The 22,336-nt window shown below is 41.4% G+C and overlaps 1 protein-coding gene across 2 annotated transcripts in view; it reads left to right on the forward strand.

The window, feature by feature from the left end:
• The first annotated feature begins 1,224 nt into the window (after positions 1 to 1,224).
• Positions 1,225 to 22,336, forward strand: part of lrig1 (leucine-rich repeats and immunoglobulin-like domains 1) — a 124,153-nt gene continuing 103,041 nt past the window's right edge. The window contains exons 1-2 of one of the 2 annotated variants that reach the window (XM_069937112.1): positions 1,708 to 1,759; positions 4,550 to 4,658. Coding sequence is in view for 1 of the 2 variants with exons in the window: in XM_069937111.1 (XP_069793212.1) it covers positions 1,524 to 1,759 (236 nt within the window). In the remaining variant the exon portion in view is untranslated. Of the gene's footprint in view, positions 1,760 to 4,549; positions 4,659 to 22,336 lie in introns of both variants that reach the window. The other variant, XM_069937111.1, reaches the window with a different exon arrangement.

The raw sequence follows: 22,336 nt of genomic DNA on the forward strand, positions 1-22,336 counted from the left end.
GTCTGCACGACTGTTTTAATATTTCTTAACCCTGTCTTTCACAATAACAAATTTGTTTTGGGTTTTCAGCGCATTTTAGCACAAATCGCAAGCCATCTTAGCATTTGTAAAATAACTTTATAAAGCCCACAGTTGGCGTTCTTGGTATAAACTACTTTCTAAACTGCACAACAGTTTATTCGAGTGGATCGTTTGTTGTCATATGAGCTTGCACGATAAGAACGGCAGTTAAAGTAAGTAAGCTTTCATCAATGTCTTCGAAAGAGCTCACAAAGTTAGTAGGGTACTCAAACCGTCTCGATTTACCAATTTGGAATGAAACTATTTTGCGATGTCTTTTCACTATTTGTGGAGACGATTTGATCAGAGATTTAACGAATGCACTCAACATTGATCATAGCCAGTAAAGCAAAGCTGGAGAAGCAGAAGAACTGCAGATATTGGAATGTTGAACAAACAATTGAGAGGCAGGAGGAGGCAACAGCCACGGAGAGAGGAAGTCAGTCAACGAGCGATTCGGGATGGGACGTATCTTCGAGACCATTCAGGACAGAAAACATTTCGTTGTTGTCCGGCGTTATTTTAAATGGCAGCAATTGGACTTTTCTGTTCGACAGTAAAAGGCATCATCGTTTTTTTCTCTCTCTCACCCAATTTGCTTTCTTAATCAAGTAGGTTGATTGCGACCAGCGAATATATATTGAGCTTTCTGGGTCGCTTTGACTTAAAAAAAACTAGAATTGTTTTAAAATCAAAAGCAAGTAACAAGTAAGAAACAAGCACTTCAATTACTTGTTCCTCGTGTTGATCAAGGAATTGTCGATGTAGTTTTATCAATTTTTTTCTTTGTACTTCCATGTACACAAGATGATTTATTATGTGCTTTCCTTAAACTTTGTATGTAAGTGCACATGTTAAACTCAATAAAATATATTAAAAAAAAGAAAATCGTAAAGAATATCACATTTGCAGCCTGGCAACTCTCTCTGCGAAGCAGAACTCTTTTCTGCGCCGGGCTCCCGCTGGGCATTGCCCTTTAAACGCAGTGACCGGTCAGAGAAGGTGTGAGAAGTGCGGGACTTTTCACAGCTTCCCATTGGAGGAGCAAGGAATCGAGCCCGCCCCTTTTCCCCCCCCATTTGATTGATTCGACGGCTGGCCAATAGGGGGGAAGGAGGGTGGCGAATGTTTGTTCACGTGATCGGAAAGCTGGGCCAATGGAGAGAGCGATGAGGAATGCCGAATGTTTCCAACGTGGGTCCGCGGTTGGGAAGCGCGAGCCGTTTTCTCCTCACGAGGCAGTTTTCCATCGCAGCTAGCTCCTGTTTGGGCCGCTGCCCGTTGCGCGATTATCTGTTTTCCTTCCGTCGTTTGGCGGCTGTGCCGGAGGTTCGCTGCATTTGCCGCCAGCCGGACGATCGAGCGACCCGCCACTGAGCGGCCAGCCAGAGCTGGTGGTGCGGCTGTCTTGGTTCATTTCTCTCCCTCCAGGCACGGCCCCCCCTCCCCCGCCGTACGCCAAGATGGCGGCGCCGGAGGAGCGGCGCTGGTTGGCCGCGCTGGTCTTGCTGCTGGCAGGTTGGTGCCCGCCGCCGGTCTCGTGCACCGGCCCGGGACGGGAAAGGGTGGACTCCGATGCCCGGAGCCCCGCGACTCTGCCATGCCTTCCGGGCTGTACGTGCAGCGGAGAGCAGTTGGACTGCAGTAAGCAGGCCTGGACTCGCATTCCCAGTCAACTGCCTGCCTGGGTCGTGTATCTGTAAGTATCTTGCCCGTGAGCTTGATCTATGGGTTGCAAGGCACTTGTCAGAGGAATGGACTAGGGCCACGATCCATCCACCCAGAACAAATAATAGTCTTGGCTTTTATAGCAGATTCTAAAGAACACCGATCGCAGCCGTCAACTTATTCCAGGAGTAAATCTGTAGGCACCGTGGGTGAAGTTTAAAAAAACACACATTAAACTTATTCCAACTTTCCACTTCAAGTGCAGAAAGGCATCCTTGGATTTTAACCGTGCTCGTGATGTACTGATACAATTTGATGTTACGTGGGCAGGCTGAGAAGGTGACTTCTGAAGGTGAAATTGCGATACTGGTTTGTATTCCCGTCTTGAATCACTTGCCCATTGCGTTTGGGTTTTGAGATCCATTGAGGGGTTTCAGGAAAGGATCTTCATACTCACAGAAATGTCATGTCTGCATTCCTGCACCTTTTTAAAAAAAAAATGCTGCTCTTTCACTCTGGAAGTTTATGTTTCGAGTATTCCTGAAAGATTAAAACAATTCTCAACATTTTCGAAGCACTGCCTTCTAATTGATCGATTTCTATGTACTTTTTTCGAGTGTGATAATTGAGGCTGATCGTTGCGTGACAAAATGTGCATGAAAGACGGGTTGTGGTGGGACTGCAGAAGTGCGCATCGTCTGAAATTAAAACAGGTGGCCGAGACAAATCTGATACTTAAGAAAACGACGTTTTAAAGTTTTTTTTTGGTTTTAAATTAAGAGTTTAACCTAGATTGTTTGACTAGAGAACCTTTGGCTTGTATAAAATTAAGCAACTAACTTTTCGTCGAGGTACGGTTAAAGTACGAATTTGTATTGAATCGTGTCCTCTTGCATTTTCTTCTGAATTGGCTCTCTCGAGTTAAATTTAAGTAATTAGGGTTGTTTCATGCAATGTCACTGGCATGTAGTTCTCATTCGCCTTGTGCTGCCCAGAGATCTGATTGGCAGGAAGCCTGTTCTCCCGTTCAATGACCATATGGATTCTGGAACACTGCAGTAAAAATAGAAGATTCTGTGAGTAAGCTAGCTAGCATCAGGCACTTTTTTTTTGTTCTGGGTCACTGTTTAACAGATGCTATTTGCCAGGTTGCATATCCACAGCATTTTCGGTTGCTTTTATTGTAGAAAACATTCTCTTAATCATGTTGATTTAATACATTTTTGCATGTATTCATTGGCATAACATGCCTGAACCAACAAGGAAAGTCATGACACAAGAAAGTCTGCAGAAGCTGAGATTTGTACCATGGGCCAAAAGGGCTTGTTGTGCTGCATGTCTAAATTTAAATTTATAATTAACAAGGAAAGTTGTCGCTTTATTTCAGATTCTCTAAGTTTGCTAATCTTGGGTTGGATGTTAGCAGAATTGGCCGCCACTTTCAGGAATATAGCTGGGATTCCAAATCTTATTGGTCAATGACCCCTGATTGAAATATTTTTGGATATTGGTTGACTGTAAGGTTGGTTGTGATTTCACAGTCACAAAACCATATCACACACGTTGTTGAACTTTGCTCAAGTTGACTGAACTATCGAAGGATATCTTTTGGTACATTATTGCAGCAGTCAATGCTATCTCGAGAGATGGATCAGGATTTGTTGGTGGGCAAGGTGTACAAATTATATTACTTAGTGCTCAAATTCTGCTCCAGAATGATCATACTATACAATAAGTTAAATTCCTGAGAGACATTGCATTTTTATACTATCACAGCATTTGGAAAGTTTTATCTTATTCAGAACAAGATGTCTAAATATTAGGAACTTTTGTTTTGCTATCTTACATTCTGAAATCTGTTGATGGGAACTGAAATTTTAAAGAGCACTTGAGATTGTTTCTTTTTGACTGAATAGTATGATCTCTTGATCAATGCTCATTTAGTCCAAGTTGGCCTTCTTTTGTGTCTTTAACAAAAAATTGTGTAATTCAACATTACTCCATTGAAATGATGCAGTTGTTTTGTATTATAATTGAATTTTGTGCAAATTATTACTTTTAAATGTTCATTAACACCAGGTTGGAATCCATATTTGTCTTTCAAGTATTTTTCATATTTTTTTTGTTCAGACACCTGCCAATATATTTCCATACCTTGATGAAGGTTTCAAGCTCGAAGTGTCGGTTATGTATTGTTTTAACCATTGCTACATAGAGGACACTGTTTTGATCTGCTAAGTTTCTCGAGCATTTTGTTTTTACTTCATTCTGAGCTGCCTTAGTGCATTAAAAAATGTTAAATTTATTTTAAAAAGTTCCAATTTGCAATTTATGATGAATGATTGTTGAAAGTTGCAGTATTGTAACATTTTAAGTGTGGGCTGTATATTTTGGATGACAACAATTTTAGTTTGAAATGAAGGAAATTTGATAATGGAATATATATTTTACTCCAGGTCTATATGAAAATAATTTTAGAAATAAGAAATCTTGGCTGGAGGATTTGTGTTGCAGGGAGGTATTGCTGTTAAATTACAATTGGAATATAGAAGGTTAAGTTGATATTAGTGCTATTACTAATATTAATTTTGTATTATCAAAGAAACTAACAGTTTTATTAAAAAATCAAGTACACTGTTAGTAATTTTAAAGTCTGATTAGATATTTTTTCAATGAAGTTGAAATGATTGCCTTCTTGGGAAAAAATAAGTACGTTCAAAAAGAACTTAGAATAGAAACAGTCTGTTGTAGCCTTCTAAGTAATTTGAAATTCATCTGATCGTTGAATATACAACATTTGTATTTTGCTCTCTTTCATCAGGAATTGGCATGAACAGTTAAAGAGAATTTTGATATTGCACGAGTTGATCATTTCTATCAGTTGAATCCAGCAGCTTTCCATCATCCATCTGTTTAATTCTATTTTTAAAGTGAGGCTCATTCTATACAAGCAAGTTGAAATTATTTTCATGTTCATGTATTTGTCAGTTTCATTAATACTTGCTTTGCTATTTGTGCATCCATGAACCCTTAGTTTCCTGAATTTAAGATACCTCATGTTCAAGAAGAAAGCATGATTTTTGTTCACATTTTCTTGAAAACCTAGTGTTTTCAGAAGTATCCTAAGAGTTGCTTTTTTCTACTTTCAAGTTGCATGCAATAAGCATTTCTAAAATTTTGAAGCTAATTTCTCAATGTTACTTTTTTCTTTTACTTTGTCACTTTGATTTGTCATTAGTTGATTGAACATAAAATAGCACGATGAACGTGGTGTCCACTGCTTTTGCTAGATTGCTGTAAACCTAAAATTGACAAGATTTAAACCCAAATTATTGGGAAGTGTAACTAAAAACACGACTTCATGAAAACATTTTTTGAGCAATCACAAATACATTGCAACATTTAAGAATATTTGTAGTTTAGTAGTTTATGGTATTTTAATAAGGTTGGGGGGGGGGTGGGGGGCAGTGGTTGTGAAGTTAATCATCAATTGAGGCCAAATAAATTTTTGCTTCAGAATTCCATGATGAAATAAACGATTAAAATAAGTTAATAACTGTGACTGGTATTACTTCATAGCTCTTATTGTAATGTTTAACAATGAAGACACTATACACATTTATGTAATTCTATTATTGGGTGGCATAGTCTGCCGTGATGCTGAAAGTCTTGGGTTGACTATCTGAAATAATTCTACTTAACCATCTGGCCTTCTCAGTGAAAGTTGTACCAAAGTCTCCCTTTCGGGTCTTCCAGTATTTTGCAAATTCTGTCTTTTTTGGCTTTTGAAATTTCTGTATTGATTATTTTGTATTCTGCTTGCAGCTTGTGCATGAAGATCAGCATAATTAACTATATTTGTTGTTAAACATTATTTATTTTCTCATCCTTTAGTAATAGAGGGGATATGTTTGCATAATTATGCAGACACTTTTCACTATGATTAAATTGGAGTGTGGAATGCTTTACAAAGTTGAAATTCTTTGATAGGTAAACTTTTTTAGATTGGGGATTTTATTTGCCAGATGTTGAAACGTGTTGATACAAATTCATGACTTTTTCTTAGTGTTTTATAAACTTTATGGAATGCTTGAGATTCTTCCAGAAACAATTGCTAGTTTACTTTAAAATAACTTGCGTTTGTGTAATTCTTTTTGTGCATCAGATTAGAAATGAATGAGCACTTGTATTAAAAGGGTGAACTGCTCACCTTGGCTAGTTTTGACATGAGCTATAGGTAGTCATCAACTTATGATGGGGCTATGTTGCAGGACTTCCATGATAAGTTGAAAAGGCTGTGGGGACCGACGCGGGGCTGTGGGGACCGACGCGGGGCTGTGGGGACCGACGCGGGGCTGTGGGGACCGACGCGGGGCTGTGGGGACCGACGCGGGGCTGTGGGGACCGACGCGGGGCTGTGGGGACCGACGCGGGGCTGTGGGGACCGACGCGGGGCTGTGGGGACCGACGCGGGGCTGTGGGGACCGACGCGGGGCTGTGGGGACCGACGCGGGGCTGTGGGGACCGACGCGGGGCTGTGGGGACCGACGCGGGGCTGTGGGGACCGACGCGGGGCTGTGGGGACCGACGCGGGGCTGTGGGGACCGACGCGGGGCTGTGGGGACCGACGCGGGGCTGTGGGGACCGACGCGGGGCTGTGGGGACCGACGCGGGGCTGTGGGGACCGACGCGGGGCTGTGGGGACCGACGCGGGGCTGTGGGGACCGACGCGGGGCTGTGGGGACCGACGCGGGGCTGTGGGGACCGACGCGGGGCTGTGGGGACCGACGCGGGGCTGTGGGGACCGTAAGGAGACACTGAACATAATAGCTTAGCCACAGTTCAAAATACAGTACGGATTCGAACCATTGTAACTGAAAAATCCTAAGTTGGACAATGCAAGTCAGGACTTTCTGTATACAAACATAGTGGATCGGTCATCTTAAAACTGGTGATCCTGAGGCATTGTAAGCCATTAGCAACAGCAGAAATGTACACTATTGTGATTTGTTACCGTGGCCCAGTTTAGACACTAGACTACTATTAGAATGGTATCAAACCAAGTTCGAGGGACACAGAAAGACATGCCTCTAGTAAGAACAATTATACGGAAAATGAGGTGTTAACCGAGTGATGCTCCAAATGCAATAATGGGGAGATGCAAGTAACAATAGATAAAGCTAAATGATCTTGCATTGATCAAAGCAGAACCATTTTCAGCTGCTTCATCAATTGCCCTTTCATTATAATGATAGAAGTCGGAATACTTGCTGTTGATTGCAAAACCTTCAATTCCATTTGCTATGCCTTGGCAAATTAAGTATTTTCACATGCATACAGCTCAACCTTTTGAGCATGACCTGATAAGTGGTCAGCAACCTTCACCTTCAAAAATGACCAACATTGACTATATATTCATCAAGAGAGAGACTGATCACTAGCCTTAATATTCATTGGCATTTGCTTTGCATTAATTTCCTGTGGGTCCATTGTCCAGTAACTCTGGGCCCAGCTATGTAAATACTGTGTCAATAAGAGCAGGCCAGAGACTGGATGTGGAGTACAACTTTTGACTAGTTCAGACTTGATGCCCAGATGTGTAGCTGGAGTTGGCGTCGATGTCTGGAACTCCAGGGTCAGGATTGTGGATAGCAGTTGGATTTGGGCATGAGCAGTGTATATTTCTTGTTACCTTTTTACATTTTACAGATTTCCTAGAAACATATTCTGTTACTGTGTAACATGTGAAAAAGGATAAAATGAAATTGTTTGGATGTGAATATTGCATCTAGTAGATCAGAAAACTTGTTATTCTGGCACCACCAACTCTCAAAGTTGCTAGATTGAACTTTGGCTTAAGAAGCTGGACATCGTTATTCCAAATAATTATCTTACTGATCAAACCCTGGCAAGGAAGAGATCAACTGTTAAAGTGCTTAACTCTTTGATCAGACAGCAAAAAGACACATAACCATGTTATTGGCAACATTTGGGGAGGGATTGAAATTGAGCAAGAGGAAAAATGTTATCACCATGGTTGGTCAGACTTGCTGGGGGTGGGAGTAGGGGAAAGAGAAGCAAAGTGTATAATTCGCCATCAGGGCAATTATGATGGATTAGAATGGAGATGTATTGAGTGTCAGAAATAAAACTTCTCACACATGAGTCTCTTTAAAACTGATGACACGACAAGCTTTATTTACAAGTCTGCAGAGTTGGACTCAACTGGCTTCTCACCAGTTAAGCCCCGATACATACAGTGCATTGATTTTTATACCCTTATTGTTTGCCCTTCCCCTTCTTATTAATACTGTTTTAATTGGTTAGTATTGCAAAAGCATTCTAAGTATAACTGCATTTTTAATTATCACGTTCGTTACGTACGCTGTGAACTCTACATACACTAAATTCTGTTTCTCACCCTTCTTATCAATCTTTTGTCTCCTGCATGTCTCTCACTATGACCATGAAAAGATAGGTTTAAAAAAAACATATTCAGCAGAACCTTTTGTCCTTGGCTACTAGTAAGCTCCCGGTCCGTTCTGGCTTCCCTTTTTATGATTAATCATCACATTTTAACTTAAGTCATTTTAACCTAAATTCTCTATATAACAATCCACCCCTTTCTCTCTTTAAAATGTGTTGAATATATATATAGATATGAATGGGGATTTTAACCTGGGGAAGAGAAACGTTTTATGATACATTAATCTCATGCTGAAGTAAAAGTCTTACAGGGTCTCCCAGTCCCCCTGGTTGCATAGCCTGTTGGACCATGGAAATCACCAGGCTGCGTAGACAGGGAATAATACAGGGCAAAATAAGTAGGAGGAATAAAATACCTCCGATGACCCACAAGAAGGTACGCCACCAGGTTCCCCCAAACCATTTGTCCATCCAATTTAATTGTGCAAAAGGATGCCAGGTTTGAACCGGTACATGGGACAAAGTACGAATATTATCAGCGATTTTTCGAATGGCTTGGCCATTATCATCAATCTGTAAGCAACAGTTAGTCAAATTAAGCTTTCCACATACACCTCCTTCCGTGGCTAGGAGATAGTCTAGGGCCAGACAGTTCTGATATATAGCAGAGCGCATTTGACCTTGCTGGGATGCAAGTAATTGCAGGGCTAGAGCTGTTTGATTTGTAACAATTTCAAGGACTGCTTGTAAGCGAATTATGCGATTTAACATATAAATAGGAGTACGATAACCCCAGGATCCATCTTGAGCCCATGTAGCGGGACCATAATATTGAATTATGCGTTCTGGAGGCCAATCATCTCCCCATTGTCCCAAATGTACCGTGGTAGAGCGGGGCTGACGGTGTAATGTATCAAAAACCTTCACGCCTAATTTATGACCGTGATCGTGGGGTAGGAGGAAAAATTCTGGGCGGATTATTCCTAGGAAACAAGTTCCATTCCACTGTGAGGGAAGACGAGTATAAGCTTTATTACCACATACCCAGAATAATCCATTTGGGGATACTCCATACCCCCTTTCCCAAACTCTTTTAAGAACGGGGTTTGATTGGTATGGTCCTGTGATGGTGGAAGTGGTACAATTCCAAAACTGAATACTGCTATTAGACAGGGGTAGGCAATTAGTTTTAAAAACAGTGGATAAGAACCAAGTCAGGGGTTTAGGAAACCAAGTGAAAATACCAGGCGAAATGCGAATCCATACAGCTTTGCAGGGACTTTCTCCTACTGGGTATTTGCCGGCTCGTGAGAGACAATAAAAACCAGAGGGGACGTTAGAGAGAGACCAAGTTTCTCTTGATCTCGTTCGGTTAGTTGTCCAAATTCGGGAAATCATGGTCAATGAATTGAGGGGCTCCCCCCACCAAGGCCATTGCTCTGACATCCGTGGACCCCCGCAGACCCAACAATTGGTTACATTAAAAGTTCCTGCAATTTTAGTTGCAAGATCTACAAAAAGGTTATCTCCCCCAACTGCATTACCGAAACTTACATGGTTATTTGGATGGACTCGAACTAAGTCCGGCTGTCTTAAAGGGACAGGCATTTTCGAGTGTGGAGTGGAACTTTTCATTGGAACAGTACGCTGGTGTATGCAAAACCAGAGTCCATCAGGGCATGGTGGGCCTGAGTCACCCTTCCAACCGTTAAGAGGGAAAGGAGTGGTATTAGGAATCTGTATATAATGACCCATATTATTTCCTTCTTTTTCCACACAAGGGGTATATGGATGTTGGGTGGTATTTTCTGCCCAGCATTTCTCAGGAACTGAGATATGGGAAATGAAATTACCTTCCTTTCTTCCCCAAATGTGGTCCTGAAACAGGACCACTGTGTCTCTGCATTTCTTACATTTCACACCTGATAAAGACATAGGCAAACTAAGAAAAATCAAAGAACATAACAATAACATTGTGAATCAAGTCTTTCTGCGAAATCGTAAGGTAAGAGGTTTTTCTCCAGGAACACAAGTCCAATCTGAGTTCGTATCAGGGTCCTGAGGCGCCTCTACAGGTCCCTTAAATCTGGATGCGTGCGTCCACCCCTTCTCTCTTGTTCGTGCTGCAGCCTCTGTAGTTAAGAGAACTTGGTATGGACCTTCCCACTGGGGCTGGAGTTTTTCAGTTTTCCAGGTCTTGATGAGAATCCAGTCTCCTGGTTCCACTTTGTGTAAAGAAAAGTCTAAAGGCGGTGTTTGTGCCAATAGTCCTCTCTTTCGTAAATCTGCAAGAGAGCGTGACAGTGCCTGTAAATAGTTCCTAACAAATATATCCCCTTCCCCCAAGGTGGGACACCCCTCAACTGTACTCCAGAAGGGAAGCCCAAACATCATTTCATAAGGGGACAACCCTACATCTTTTCGTGGGGCAGTACGAATTCTCAATAAAGCCAGGGGCAGACACTTTATCCAAGGCATTTTAGTTTCCACCATTCATTTTGTCAATTGCATTTTTAGGGTTCCATTCATACGTTCAACCCTCCCTGAGCTTTGTGGATGCCAAGGGGTATGTAATTTCCAAGAGACCTGTAATGCATTACAAATCAATTGTTGGATTTTTGAACAAAAATGTGGACCCCTGTCTGAGTCTATAGAATCCATTATACCATATCTGGGGATTATCTGCTCTAGGAGGAGGCGAGCTACTGTAGAGGCTGTAGTATTTACTGTTGGGAAGGTTTCCACCCATCGGGTAAAGTGATCTATTATCACCAACAGATATTTCCATCTTTGGACTTGAGGTAACTCTGTGAAGTCGATCTGGATACGTTGAAAAGGGCGTATGGCTAATGGTTGATCTCCCATGGTCCCTGTCCTCATTACCTTCTTATTAATTTTTGTGCATAGGTGACAATTCTGCACCTCCTGTTGGGCCAAGGTGTAGATTCCCTTACACACATATTCTCAAAGCACTGCGTCACATAAGGCTTGGGTGCCCCAGTGGCTCTGATGATGCAGGTGTTTTAAAATATTGCGAGTTGTTTCTTTATTTAGAACCATTCTTCCATCTGGTGTCTTCCATGTTCCATCAGGCAACTGGCTTGCGCCCAGCTGAGCCATGTCCTTTTCTTCCTTAGTAGTGAAAATGGGAGCCTTTTTTATGCCTTGCCTTATTGGGATTAAGGTCAGCAAACGGACTTCTTGTTGCATGGCTGCCCTTTTGGCTTCTTCATCAGCCAGTCTGTTTCCAATTGCTGTCGGGGTATCTCCCCTCTGATGGCTTGGTATGTAGACCACTGCTATTTCCTGGGGTAATGTCAAGGCTTCTAAAGTCAGAGTAATCATCTGTTCGTGTGCCAATTCCTTTCCTCTTGATGTAATTAGACCACGCTCCTTCCAGATCTTACCAAAGGTATGCACTACCCTGTATGCGTATTTGGAATCTGTGTAAATCGTTCCAATTTTCTTTGCCAGTATTCTGAGGGCTCTCTGCAAGGCATATAGTTCACAGGATTGTGCTGACCAGCTTCCGGGTAGTCTCGTGGATTCTACTACTTTCCAAGTATTTCCTTCTATTATAGCATATCCACTTCTTCTCATTCCGTCAACACATCTGGCGGAGCCGTCAATGTAGAATTCATATCCTTCTCCCAGCGGAGTATCGCAAAGGTCTTCTCGGGTCTTGGTCTGAAGATCTGTCAACTCGACACAGTCGTGCTCCACCTCTCTCTCTGTTTCACTGCCGTATAAAAACTGAGCTGGGTTGCAGCTATTAATCTTTGCAAACTGTAGATCTTCTCCGACCATTAAAATGGTTTCATACTTTAATATGCGAGAATCAGTCAGCCATCGATGGGCAGTTTGTGTTAATAAAACACTCACAGAATGGGAGGTATACACAGTCATCTTTCCTCCAAAAGTAAGTTTACGTGCTTCCTCTACCAACAGAGCAGCAGCCGCTACTCCCTGGATACACGTCGGCCATCCGCGAGACACTGGGTCCATCATTTTGGAAAGGAAAGCCACTGGGTGTCGCTGACTGCCTTTTTCCTGTGTTAAAACTCTCACAGCTGTTCCTTGGTTATGAGTGACAAATAGCTGGAAGGGCTGTTTTAAAGAGGGCAGAGTGAGTACTGGGGCTCGTGTCAGGCGATGCTTCAAGTCCTCGAACCATCCCTCCTCCTCCTGGGTCCATTTCAATGAATATTCATTTTCATTTGTCAGTTTTTCATACATAAACTTCACCAAAGCTGAGTAGTCCTCTATCCATAACCTACAGTAACCTAAGAGTCCCAGGAATTGTCTTATTTCCTTCTTATTACGGGGTAACGGCATTCTAGTGATTCCCGCAATCCGTTCAGGGGTAATCCGTTTCTGTCCTTTACTTATCTGGTGTCCCAGATATATCACAGTTCTCTCAACAAACTGTAACTTGTTCCTGGACACCCGTAGACCCTTTTTCCCCAGATAATTCAAGAGTCTAATTGTATCTCCCCTCATTTCTTGTTCCTTGGGTCCTGATAATAGTAAATCGTCCACATACTGCATTAGTTGGGAATCATCAGATTGTGGATAGTCCACCAGGATTTGTTCTAGCATTTGTCCAAACAGGTTTGGAGATTCAGTGAACCCTTGGGGCAATACAGTCCACCGAAACTGTCTCCGTCTACCTGTCCATGGATTTTCCCATTCAAACGCAAACATATCTCTACTTTCCTCTTCTAATGGACACGTCCAGAAGGTATCCTTCAAGTCGATAACACTAAACCACTCATGGTCTGGGGGAATCCGACTCATAATAGTATAGGGATTAGGCACCACTGGATGGGATAGGATCCATCTGACTTTTTCACTGGGAGTATAGGGGTGTTATAAGGTGACATGCATTCTTCTAATAGTCCGTCTCGTATTAGAGTCTCAATTACCGGCTGTAGCCCTTTTCTCCCTTCCAAAGAAATAGGATACTGACGTTTCCTTACCGGCTGATGACCTGGTATTAATGTGACATGTAAAGGTGGGATGTCCAGACCTCCTCGATTTCCCTCCTTATACCAGACTCTCTCATCAATCTGCCGTTCATCCTCTTCCTTTAAAGCACAGAGGTGGACTCGCACTTCTCCGTCCACAGGGAGAGCACCCAAACCTAGGAGAGCCTGTAAGTCCCTTCCTAGGAGGTTAAATCCAGCCGACGGTAATAACAAGAGGTCTTGTACCCCTTCTCTTTCTTCCAGTTTCACTGTTACTTGGGGAATTATTGATACCATTCTGGGAGCCCCTTCTATCCCAGAAATTGTCAAATTACTTTTTACAGGCTCAGTTCCGATTGGCACAGTTATTACACTACTTCGTTCCGCTCCTGTGTCCACCATAAACATCACCTCTTCTCCCTTGGGACCAATTTTTAGTTTTACCAGGGGTTCCCTCTTATATTTGGTCCCTAACATTTGGAACCCCTGACACCCCTAATCTTCTTCCATAAGTTCGAGGGCACGCAATTCCCTCTTGTATCGGGGGCATTCCCTCTTAAAGTGTCCTTCCTCATTGCAGTAATAGCACTTAACGAACCTCCGGGGTCTTCCCTCTCTTGGATATCTTGGATTGTTTAGAGGAAGGTTTTGTTTTCTTTCCCCTCTGGATTCAGCATTCATCTGTCGGATAGTCTGTACCATAACCTTTGTCGCCCTCTTTTGATCTTCTTCTTCTCTCTGCACATATACTTTTTGCGCCTTTTTTAACAGGTCACTTAGGGGTTTTTCGCTCCAGTCCTCCTCCTTTTCTAGTTTCTTTCTAATGTCCTGCCATGATTTGGAAACAAATTCAATTCGAATAAGCTGTTCACCCATTGGTGTACTAGGGTCCACGCCCGCATACTGTTGGACATTCTTTCTCACCCTCTCCAAAAAATCAGTAGGGGACTCGTCTTTCCCCTGGTGGTTCCCAAATGCCTTGGTGAAATTGTGACCCTTTGGCACAGCCTCTCGTATCCCTTTAATTGTCCACTCTCTATATTGTCTCATACTTGCCAATCCCTCGGGTGTTCGTTTGTCCCACCTGGGTTCATTTAAGGGATATTTTTGTTCATGGGGTCTGGGGTCCCCAGGTTGTTCATATTCCCACATGAGGAGGGCAGCCCGTCGAATCATCTGCCTCTCCTGGGGTGAGAATAATGTTCCCATTATTGCCTGCATCTCTTCCCACGTATATGTGTTTGGTCCCAGGAATTGGTCAAGCTGTTCAGCCAGTCCTATAGGATCTTCTAATAACTTTATCATTTCTTTCTTAAATCCCCGCACCTCTGTACTAGTTAGGGGAACATTCACATATCCCGTTCCCCCTCCCGGTCCTCCCATAGGAACTTCCCTCAGGGGATTTAGGCTTATTGAAAATTTTGATGGTCCTGGACCAGTCTGGGATCTTGTCCAGGGTCGGTTTACCGGTGGAAGTTTAGGGTGCGACTCCCTTAATTCATCCTTTTTTTCCCGGCCCCTTTCGGGGCAACCAGCTTTCCTCGGGCGCAGTAGGCACCGGGGGAATATAAGGAGGGGGAAGGTTGTCCAGAGGTTCCCATTTCTTTTCTCCCGCTACCCTCAATTTAAAACATTTTGTTAAGGATCCTGGCCAGGGAACCCAACAAAATGCATATGCTGACTCTTCTTGATTCACCTTTGGTCTCGAATTTACATATATGTTTAATGCTTGTCTAACCCAATCCTCATCAGATCCAAATTTCGGCCACCAGACCGAGGAACCTTTAATAGGTTGTTTCGACCAAAGGAGACAATATTGGACCATCTTTTTCTTGTTTTTGTCTCGATATCTTTTACTATCCCAATTTTCAAACATTCTCCCCAAAGGGCTGTCAAGGGGAACTCCCAGGAATTGTCCTGAATTTTCAGATGAGCCCTTAGATTTTGATCCTCCCATTTTCCCACCTAGATCTGTTTATCGTTGCTGAGGACCCTCTCGTTCTGGACCCTACTCCCTTCTTCTCAGACGCCTCGTCGGAGGTACTGTCCCTCCTTCGGTTACCGCTGAGGTTTCCCTGGGGTTGACCCCTCTCTTCTCGGCACTTCGTCGGAGGTGCTGTCCCTCCTTCGGTTACCACCGAGGTTTCCCTGGGGTCTATCCTAGAGCCCCACGACAGGGTCCTCACGCCACGACAAAAGCTCTATACCTGATCTATTACGTTAGGTTTTTTTTATCCAAACAGGTGTATCCCGTTACACCTGTTACCCAATCCCCACACCACAATCGTAAGTCGTCACTTACCGGGGATTGAACCGTCACCCTTCTCCTCTCCGTCTTGTCGTGTCACCTTGTCCGGATACCACTCGCTCAAGCCGCCCGAAGCGACGAGCAAGGGACTAGGAGCCGCTGAACTCAGCGGGGTGCACCGCCTCCGATGTCCCTCTTCTCGCCTCCCCTCACGGCCGGAGTGTAGATCCCGGACGAGCCCCCATTTGTCAGAAATAAAACTTCTCACACATGAGTCTCTTTAAAACTGATGACACGACAAGCTTTATTTACAAGTCTGCAGAGTTGGACTCAACTGGCTTCTCACCAGTTAAGCCCCGATACATACAGTGCATTGATTTTTATACCCTTGTTGTTTGCCCTTCCCCTTCTTATTAATACTGTTTTAATTGGTTAGTATTGCAAAAGCATTCTAAGTACAACTGCATTTTTAATTATCACGTTCGTTACGTACGCTGTGAACTCTACATACACTAAATTCTGTTTCTCACCCTTCTTATCAATCTTTTGTCTCCTGCATGTCTCTCACTATGACCATGAAAAGATAGGTTTAAAAAAACATATTCAGCAGAACCTTTTGTCCTTGGCTGCTAGTAAGCTCCCTGTCCGTTCTGGCTTCCCTGTTTATGATTAATCATCACATTTTAACTTAAGTCATTTTAACCTAAATTCTCTATATAACATTGAGGAATTGACAGTTATAGGCAACTGCCACAAAATAGAAGAACTAGTGTAGATCAGCTATGATTGTATTGAATTGATTGAAGAGCCAACTGGTCTTTATTGTCTGATGTTCTACCATGTTATTTACTATATTATAAGGATGTTTTCTGAAATAAGATTAAATGAAATACATTTCATTTACATTTCATTACTGTTGAAAGTGGTGATTAAATTCTGAATTCTACTGGATTTGAACATTAATGGTTGAATTGAAGAGTTCCACTGATAATTTTATTCTTTGTTCCTCCACAGCAATTGTTGTTTGGATGGACAACACTGCTAGTTGTCTTCTTTGCTTGAGCTGCTATAGATTTAATATATTGTGTGGAAGTGGCACCCAGAGAAATTTGGAATAACAAATGGTTACGTTAGACAATAACATTGTTGTTTTGCTGAATAATATGCTGGTTTGCATAAAGACACAGATGGATGTCAAGTCCTGTTGGAAGATCCTCATCTTGGTTAAAGATGCTCTTAGTCTACCTTACATTTGTTGGCTTTTCAACTCTGAGAGAATTTCAGCCTGCATGAATGTGTATTGAGGGATGCAATGAAGCTTGGTGCAGCCACAGCAAAAGCTTTGTGGGGAAGGACCAGAGTTCAGGGTTCTTTGCTACTGGGCGTAGAGGTGCTGAGTATGCTGGAGAAACCCATCAACAACCGGCAGTGGTATGATGTACAAAGGAGCATTATTAACATTACTATATACAGAGCCTAGATGTCTCGGGTGAAAGCATATAGAAAACAACACCAACAACATGGGAGGTTTTTTCCACAGTATAAGAAATAGGAACAGGAGTAGGTCATCTGGCTTGTTGAGCCTGCTCTACATTTGGATAATGTAATGGATGATCTGACCCTGCACTCGGCTCCACCTGCCTGCCTTTTCTCCATCACCCTTCATTCCTCTTCTATGCTAAAATGTACCGAACTGTGTCCTAAATATATGTATTGAGGTACCTTCAGTTGCTTACTTGGGCAAAGATTTCCACAGATACACATTACTCTCTGAGGAATATCAATTCCTCCTCATCTCTGTCCTAAATCTACTCCCCTTGAATTTTTAAGTCTATGGGCCCTTGTTCTAGTCTCACCCACTGGTGGAAATGACTTTCACGCCTCTATTCCTTGATCTCTTCATAAGATCTCTCATTTTTCTGTAGACCAGTGAGTATGGTTCAGGGAACTTGGTCTCTACCGGTTAATTTTCTCCTCTCTAGAATCAACTTGGTGATCCTCCTATGCACTACCTCCAAAGGAATGGTTTTTCTCATCTTTGCATCATGTGTCTGTGAAACTTATTTTGAAATAAAATCATGCCTAATTGTTTGTGGAAATATACAGTAGCTATTTAGATTTCATAACTGCAGTGTTTCTAGTTGAGCTTTGCCCACCAATGCAACAAATACTTTGATTTCATCAAAAGGCAATTCAACTGAGCTCTTTTAAATTTCTCCAATTTGCACTTTTTAGTATTTAGTTATTAATGATTTAGTGTGCAGTCTCTTAAAATCTTTTAGTTTCAAAAACTTTAGCCGTGAGTTATCTGCATTTTTGTTCTTCCATTGTATCTGTCATGCTCTAAAAACTTGCCCAGTTCATGCTGCAATTTCTGTTACCCCCTCCACTTCCAATGGCCCTAGAATTTCATGCAAATTCAACCATTGAGACCATTAATCCATTGAGGTTAGTGTAGTAGTTAGCACAATGCTATTACTACACCAGCGACCCAGGTTTGAATCCTCCACTGTCGCTGTCTGTAAGGAGTTTGTACGTTCTCCCTATGTCTGCATGGGCTTCACCTGGGTGCTCTGATTTCCTCCTAGATTCCAGAAATGTGCAGTGTTAGTAGGTAAATTGGTCACATGGGTGGATTTCGGCAACAGGGGTTCATGAGTTGGAAGAGCCTATTACTGTGCTTTATCTCTAAATTAAAATTAACTAGTTTATTGATATAAATCAAAAATAGTAATGGAACCACTTGGAATTTTAGTAACATCTTGTGCTTGTTTTTTAAAGATGTCAATCCTTGAACTTATTGCCTGTTAATCATTTTGGCACAGTAGGAAGGCAATCAGCCCATTGATGCCAGGAAAAGTCTTGTTGATTGCTTGGAACTTCATCTCTTCTCCTGAATTTTACCATGGCATTATATATATATTTTAAAAAATGTATATTTTATGATTTATCTGTTAGATGAAATTTGAATTCCCTTGTAATTTCAAGCATTCTCTTTAAGCATATTGTGGTAATATAGCATGTTTGTCTGATCATTTGGCTGCAAAAGAATGAGGAAAAAGTTTAAATCTTTGTTATGAGCCCAGAGGACCCCAAAATCCAGCAGCAATAGAAATTCACCAAGACATATGGTTAAACAAAAGTTGCTTTTAATTTTCTTTAAACATAAAAGCAGGATCAAACTTTAACTTATTACTATTAACTTCTTCTTTGTCTTGGCTTCGCGGATGAAGATTTATGGAGGGGGTAAATGTCCACGTCAGCTGCAGGCTCGTTTGTGGCTGACAAGTCCGATGCGGGACAGGCAGACACGGTTGCAGCGGTTGCAGGGGAAAATTGGTGGGTTGGGGCTGGATGTTGGGTTTTTCCTCCTTTGTCTTTTGTCAGTGAGGTGGGCTCTGCGATTTTCTTCAAAGGAGGTTGCCCTTCTAATTCAGTGCACGTGTATGTAATGTGTATATGTTCAGGAAAGTTCTTTGCTTTAATAGTTCAATCATTCACTTTTCACTCTTTCTAGTTTACTAGTATCAGGCAATTCATATACTGATATACTGTGCACAGAGTGTAACATTTATGAATTTTCATTAGGCTCTGGTGCTTAAAGGTAAATGGTTACCGCTCAGGAAAGTTCTTGTCGGTTTCAGAGAGATATTTGTTACTCGTTGGACAGACACAGACTGATTTCCTCTGATCAGTCACTTCAGTGTCTTGCCGAAGAAACTTGCCCCATCATGGGTTTTCCAAATGATAACTTCTTCCAGGTCACCACAGAGTTCCTCTTGTTTCCCTTATTTCAGGAGAAACATTCTAGCCAGCCATTTCCTCTTGTAAGGACTACAAGGATTTTCAACAGGCTGAACTCAGAACTCACAACCAATCTTCAAAATGGGGTGTTCAACGAGCCTGCCAGCTTGCCATGTTGCAGCCACAAAAAGCTACTGCAGAACTGCCCTTTTACCCCTCCTTTCCCGTAAAAACCAAACCTCCTCCCAAGGCTTCAAACCCAATCCTTAAAAGATCTTTATCAGCACTTGAGCCAAGACTTTTTATTTGCACCTGCTTTTGAAATTCTTTTCAAAGCAGTTCCAGTGTCTTTGCAAAAATCACTGATGCCTGAATGTCTGGCTTCAGCAAAGCTCTTGCATTTTAAATGAGATGTGTTTTGTTGCTTTGTTTGTGAAGTGACCTACACTTAACACTCCCGCAATCTATCTTTTTTAAAGACATAATTATAATATATCCTGTAACATCTTAAATTAAAAAAAATTTTTCCTCTCTACAACCAGTTTGGTTGGTGTATGTTGTTTGAAGAAAGGATATGAAGATTGCTAGAATAACTTTTTTGTACTGGATCGCAAGAATAGAATGGTAACCTGTCTAAATGCACTCCATCCACAGTCTTTTGAGAAGCTGGTGCTAAAACATGTGAGATCCTGTCTGAGTGGTGACATGCATCTGTTTCATTTTGCCTCCCATAGATCTATAACAGATGCCGTTTCACTGTCTCTACACAATAGCTGGATCACCTGGACAGCAAAGACGCATAGATTTGTATGCTCTTTATTGACTAGAGTTCAACACCATCATCCCCTCAAAACTGATCAGCAAACTCCAGGATCTCAGCCTCAATACCCCACATCTCCACAATCTCAATCAGTACTGGTATACCACAGGGCTGCATACTAAGTCCTCTGCTCCACTCATTTTACACCTGTGACTGTTTATCTTGGTATCACTACAGTACCATCTACAAATTTGGTGACGGTTCCACAGTAATGGGCTATATAAAAGGGTGCAATGATTCACATGCAGGAGAGAGTCTGAAAATTTGGCTGAATGGTGTACCACCAACAACCTCTCACTCAACATTACCAAAACCAAGAAGCTGATTGAGGACTCAGAGGTGTATGGTCCAGTAATCTTGGGAGATCAGAGGAGGAGAATATGAGATAATTTAAATTCCTGAGAGGCACCACTTCGGGACCCAGCACACGAATGTCACATCCTCAGGAGTTTGCAGGGGTTTAGTATGATAATGGTATCTTTGGCAAACTTCTACAGATGTGTATTGGAAAATGTGTAAACTAGTTGCCTCATGGCCTGGTATGGGACACATGAGTACCTCTGAGTGGAAAGCCCTGCAAAAGGTAGTAGATGAAGCCCAGTACGTCACAGGCAAAACTCTCTCCAAGAGAAAATCTCATTATTGAGAAAATCTACCTGGAATCTTGCAGTCAGAGAGCAGCAGCAATAATCAAGGATGCACCCAGGACCTGCTCTTTTCTCATGTTGCCATCACTAAGGAGATATAGTTCTCTCTTTTGCATATGTATCTTGAATGCAGTTTTTTTTTTTGCACTATCAATATGTAGAAATTCTGCCTGACCCGCATGAAAAAAGAATCTAAGAGTTGTATGTGATTTCATGCATGTACTTTGACAATAAATCTACACTTTTTTCCTTTGTTTATTACCCCGGAACATAAAACAATAATGTTTTCTGGAAAGCTGATCATTTGTGGATACCTTTCTTTTGGAGAAATGTATTCTTTGATGTGAAATTATTTAATTGACATATATGGTGAATATATATACTGGAAGTGCTAGAGTTTGGGGGGGGGTGGTGGAAAAGTGATTGTATTAACAGAAGTCAATGGGGCTCAATTTTGAAATTGGAGTAATATACTTCCATAGTGTAGTCCCAAGGTCATCAAGAAAAACAGATGTTACTTGAGCAATTTTACTCTAATTTGATTTATAAATTTATAATATCCAAATGTGCACTTTTGGGCTAATGTCCTGATACCATGCAAAAAGTTTTTTTTTAAGAATCCAATTACATTTTAGTTTCTAGGTAGTCCCTTGGATGAAGGAAGATGTGCTTCCACACTTTTTTTTGTGTGCTGAGGTGACTAATTAGGCCATTTGTGGGAATGGCAGATAGATATGGAATGCATAGATGAGGTGCATTGCTCTAGTGCTTTTGTGTTCTCTTAATGCACAATCTCATAGTTCTCAATACAATCCCCCTGCATTTTAAGCTGTCTTGAGCCAGAGATACTGAGCAATCCTTAGAAATTTTGCACATCTTTAAGGAATGTTTGAACACTGACAACAGAGCTTGAATAGACTTTGTTTCACATTTAATGATTGTTCCTTTAAATTGTTGTGAATTGTATGTTTTCATTTTGCATTTCTTCTTTCCTCTTTTTAATCAGTAAGTTTTAACTTGCATTTTTTAAAATAAAGTTCTCATTGTCAACCAGAGTATAGGGTATTGTCAGGAACTGCTTATGTTTCTTGATTTAGAAAACATTTTAAATTCCATTTCCAATTCCTGCCTAAAATTATTAGTTTGTGACTGCAAATTAATCATTATTTGAACTCTTGTATTTTGATACAGTTCCCCTTGAAATGGCTGTTTTCTAACTTTTTTCAGTGTAAGTTGTTACTTCCAAGGCTAATTTGTCCTTGCTTTCAAGTGTTTGTACATTGGAATAAGGGCTTCCTCATCAGGAAATTGGTTTGTTGATAATCTGATACGATAGGAAACAATAGCTGGAACACTTGTGGATTGTATCTGCTTTCCATTGTGAGTTTACTCTAAACTGTTGTAAAATAGATGAACATGATCCTGTTATTCTTTAAACTTTCTATATATGTGGCATGATATATAAAACTATATTTTTAAAGCACTTTTATGGACCATATTGGGATTTGTGATTTCAGGTAAAGATGATCGAAAGAAAATGCAAACTTTTGTGGAGTCAAGCAGGACTTTTTTGAATTGCTTGTGATTTCCACTGATGGAAAATAATAATTGGCCATAAGGTTTGTTACATTTCAGACCTTTACAGTTGATCAATTTTTCACTGTAATTACAAAACTTTTTTTTTAACCTGCTAAAAGTAATGTCCCTAGGTTGGCTGTTAAATATAAATAGAAAATATTTTGATGTTTTATGATTC

The sequence above is a fragment of the Narcine bancroftii genome, chromosome 5 (genome assembly GCF_036971445.1).
Source record: "Narcine bancroftii isolate sNarBan1 chromosome 5, sNarBan1.hap1, whole genome shotgun sequence".
NCBI classification, from domain to species: Eukaryota; Metazoa; Chordata; class Chondrichthyes; order Torpediniformes; family Narcinidae; genus Narcine; species Narcine bancroftii.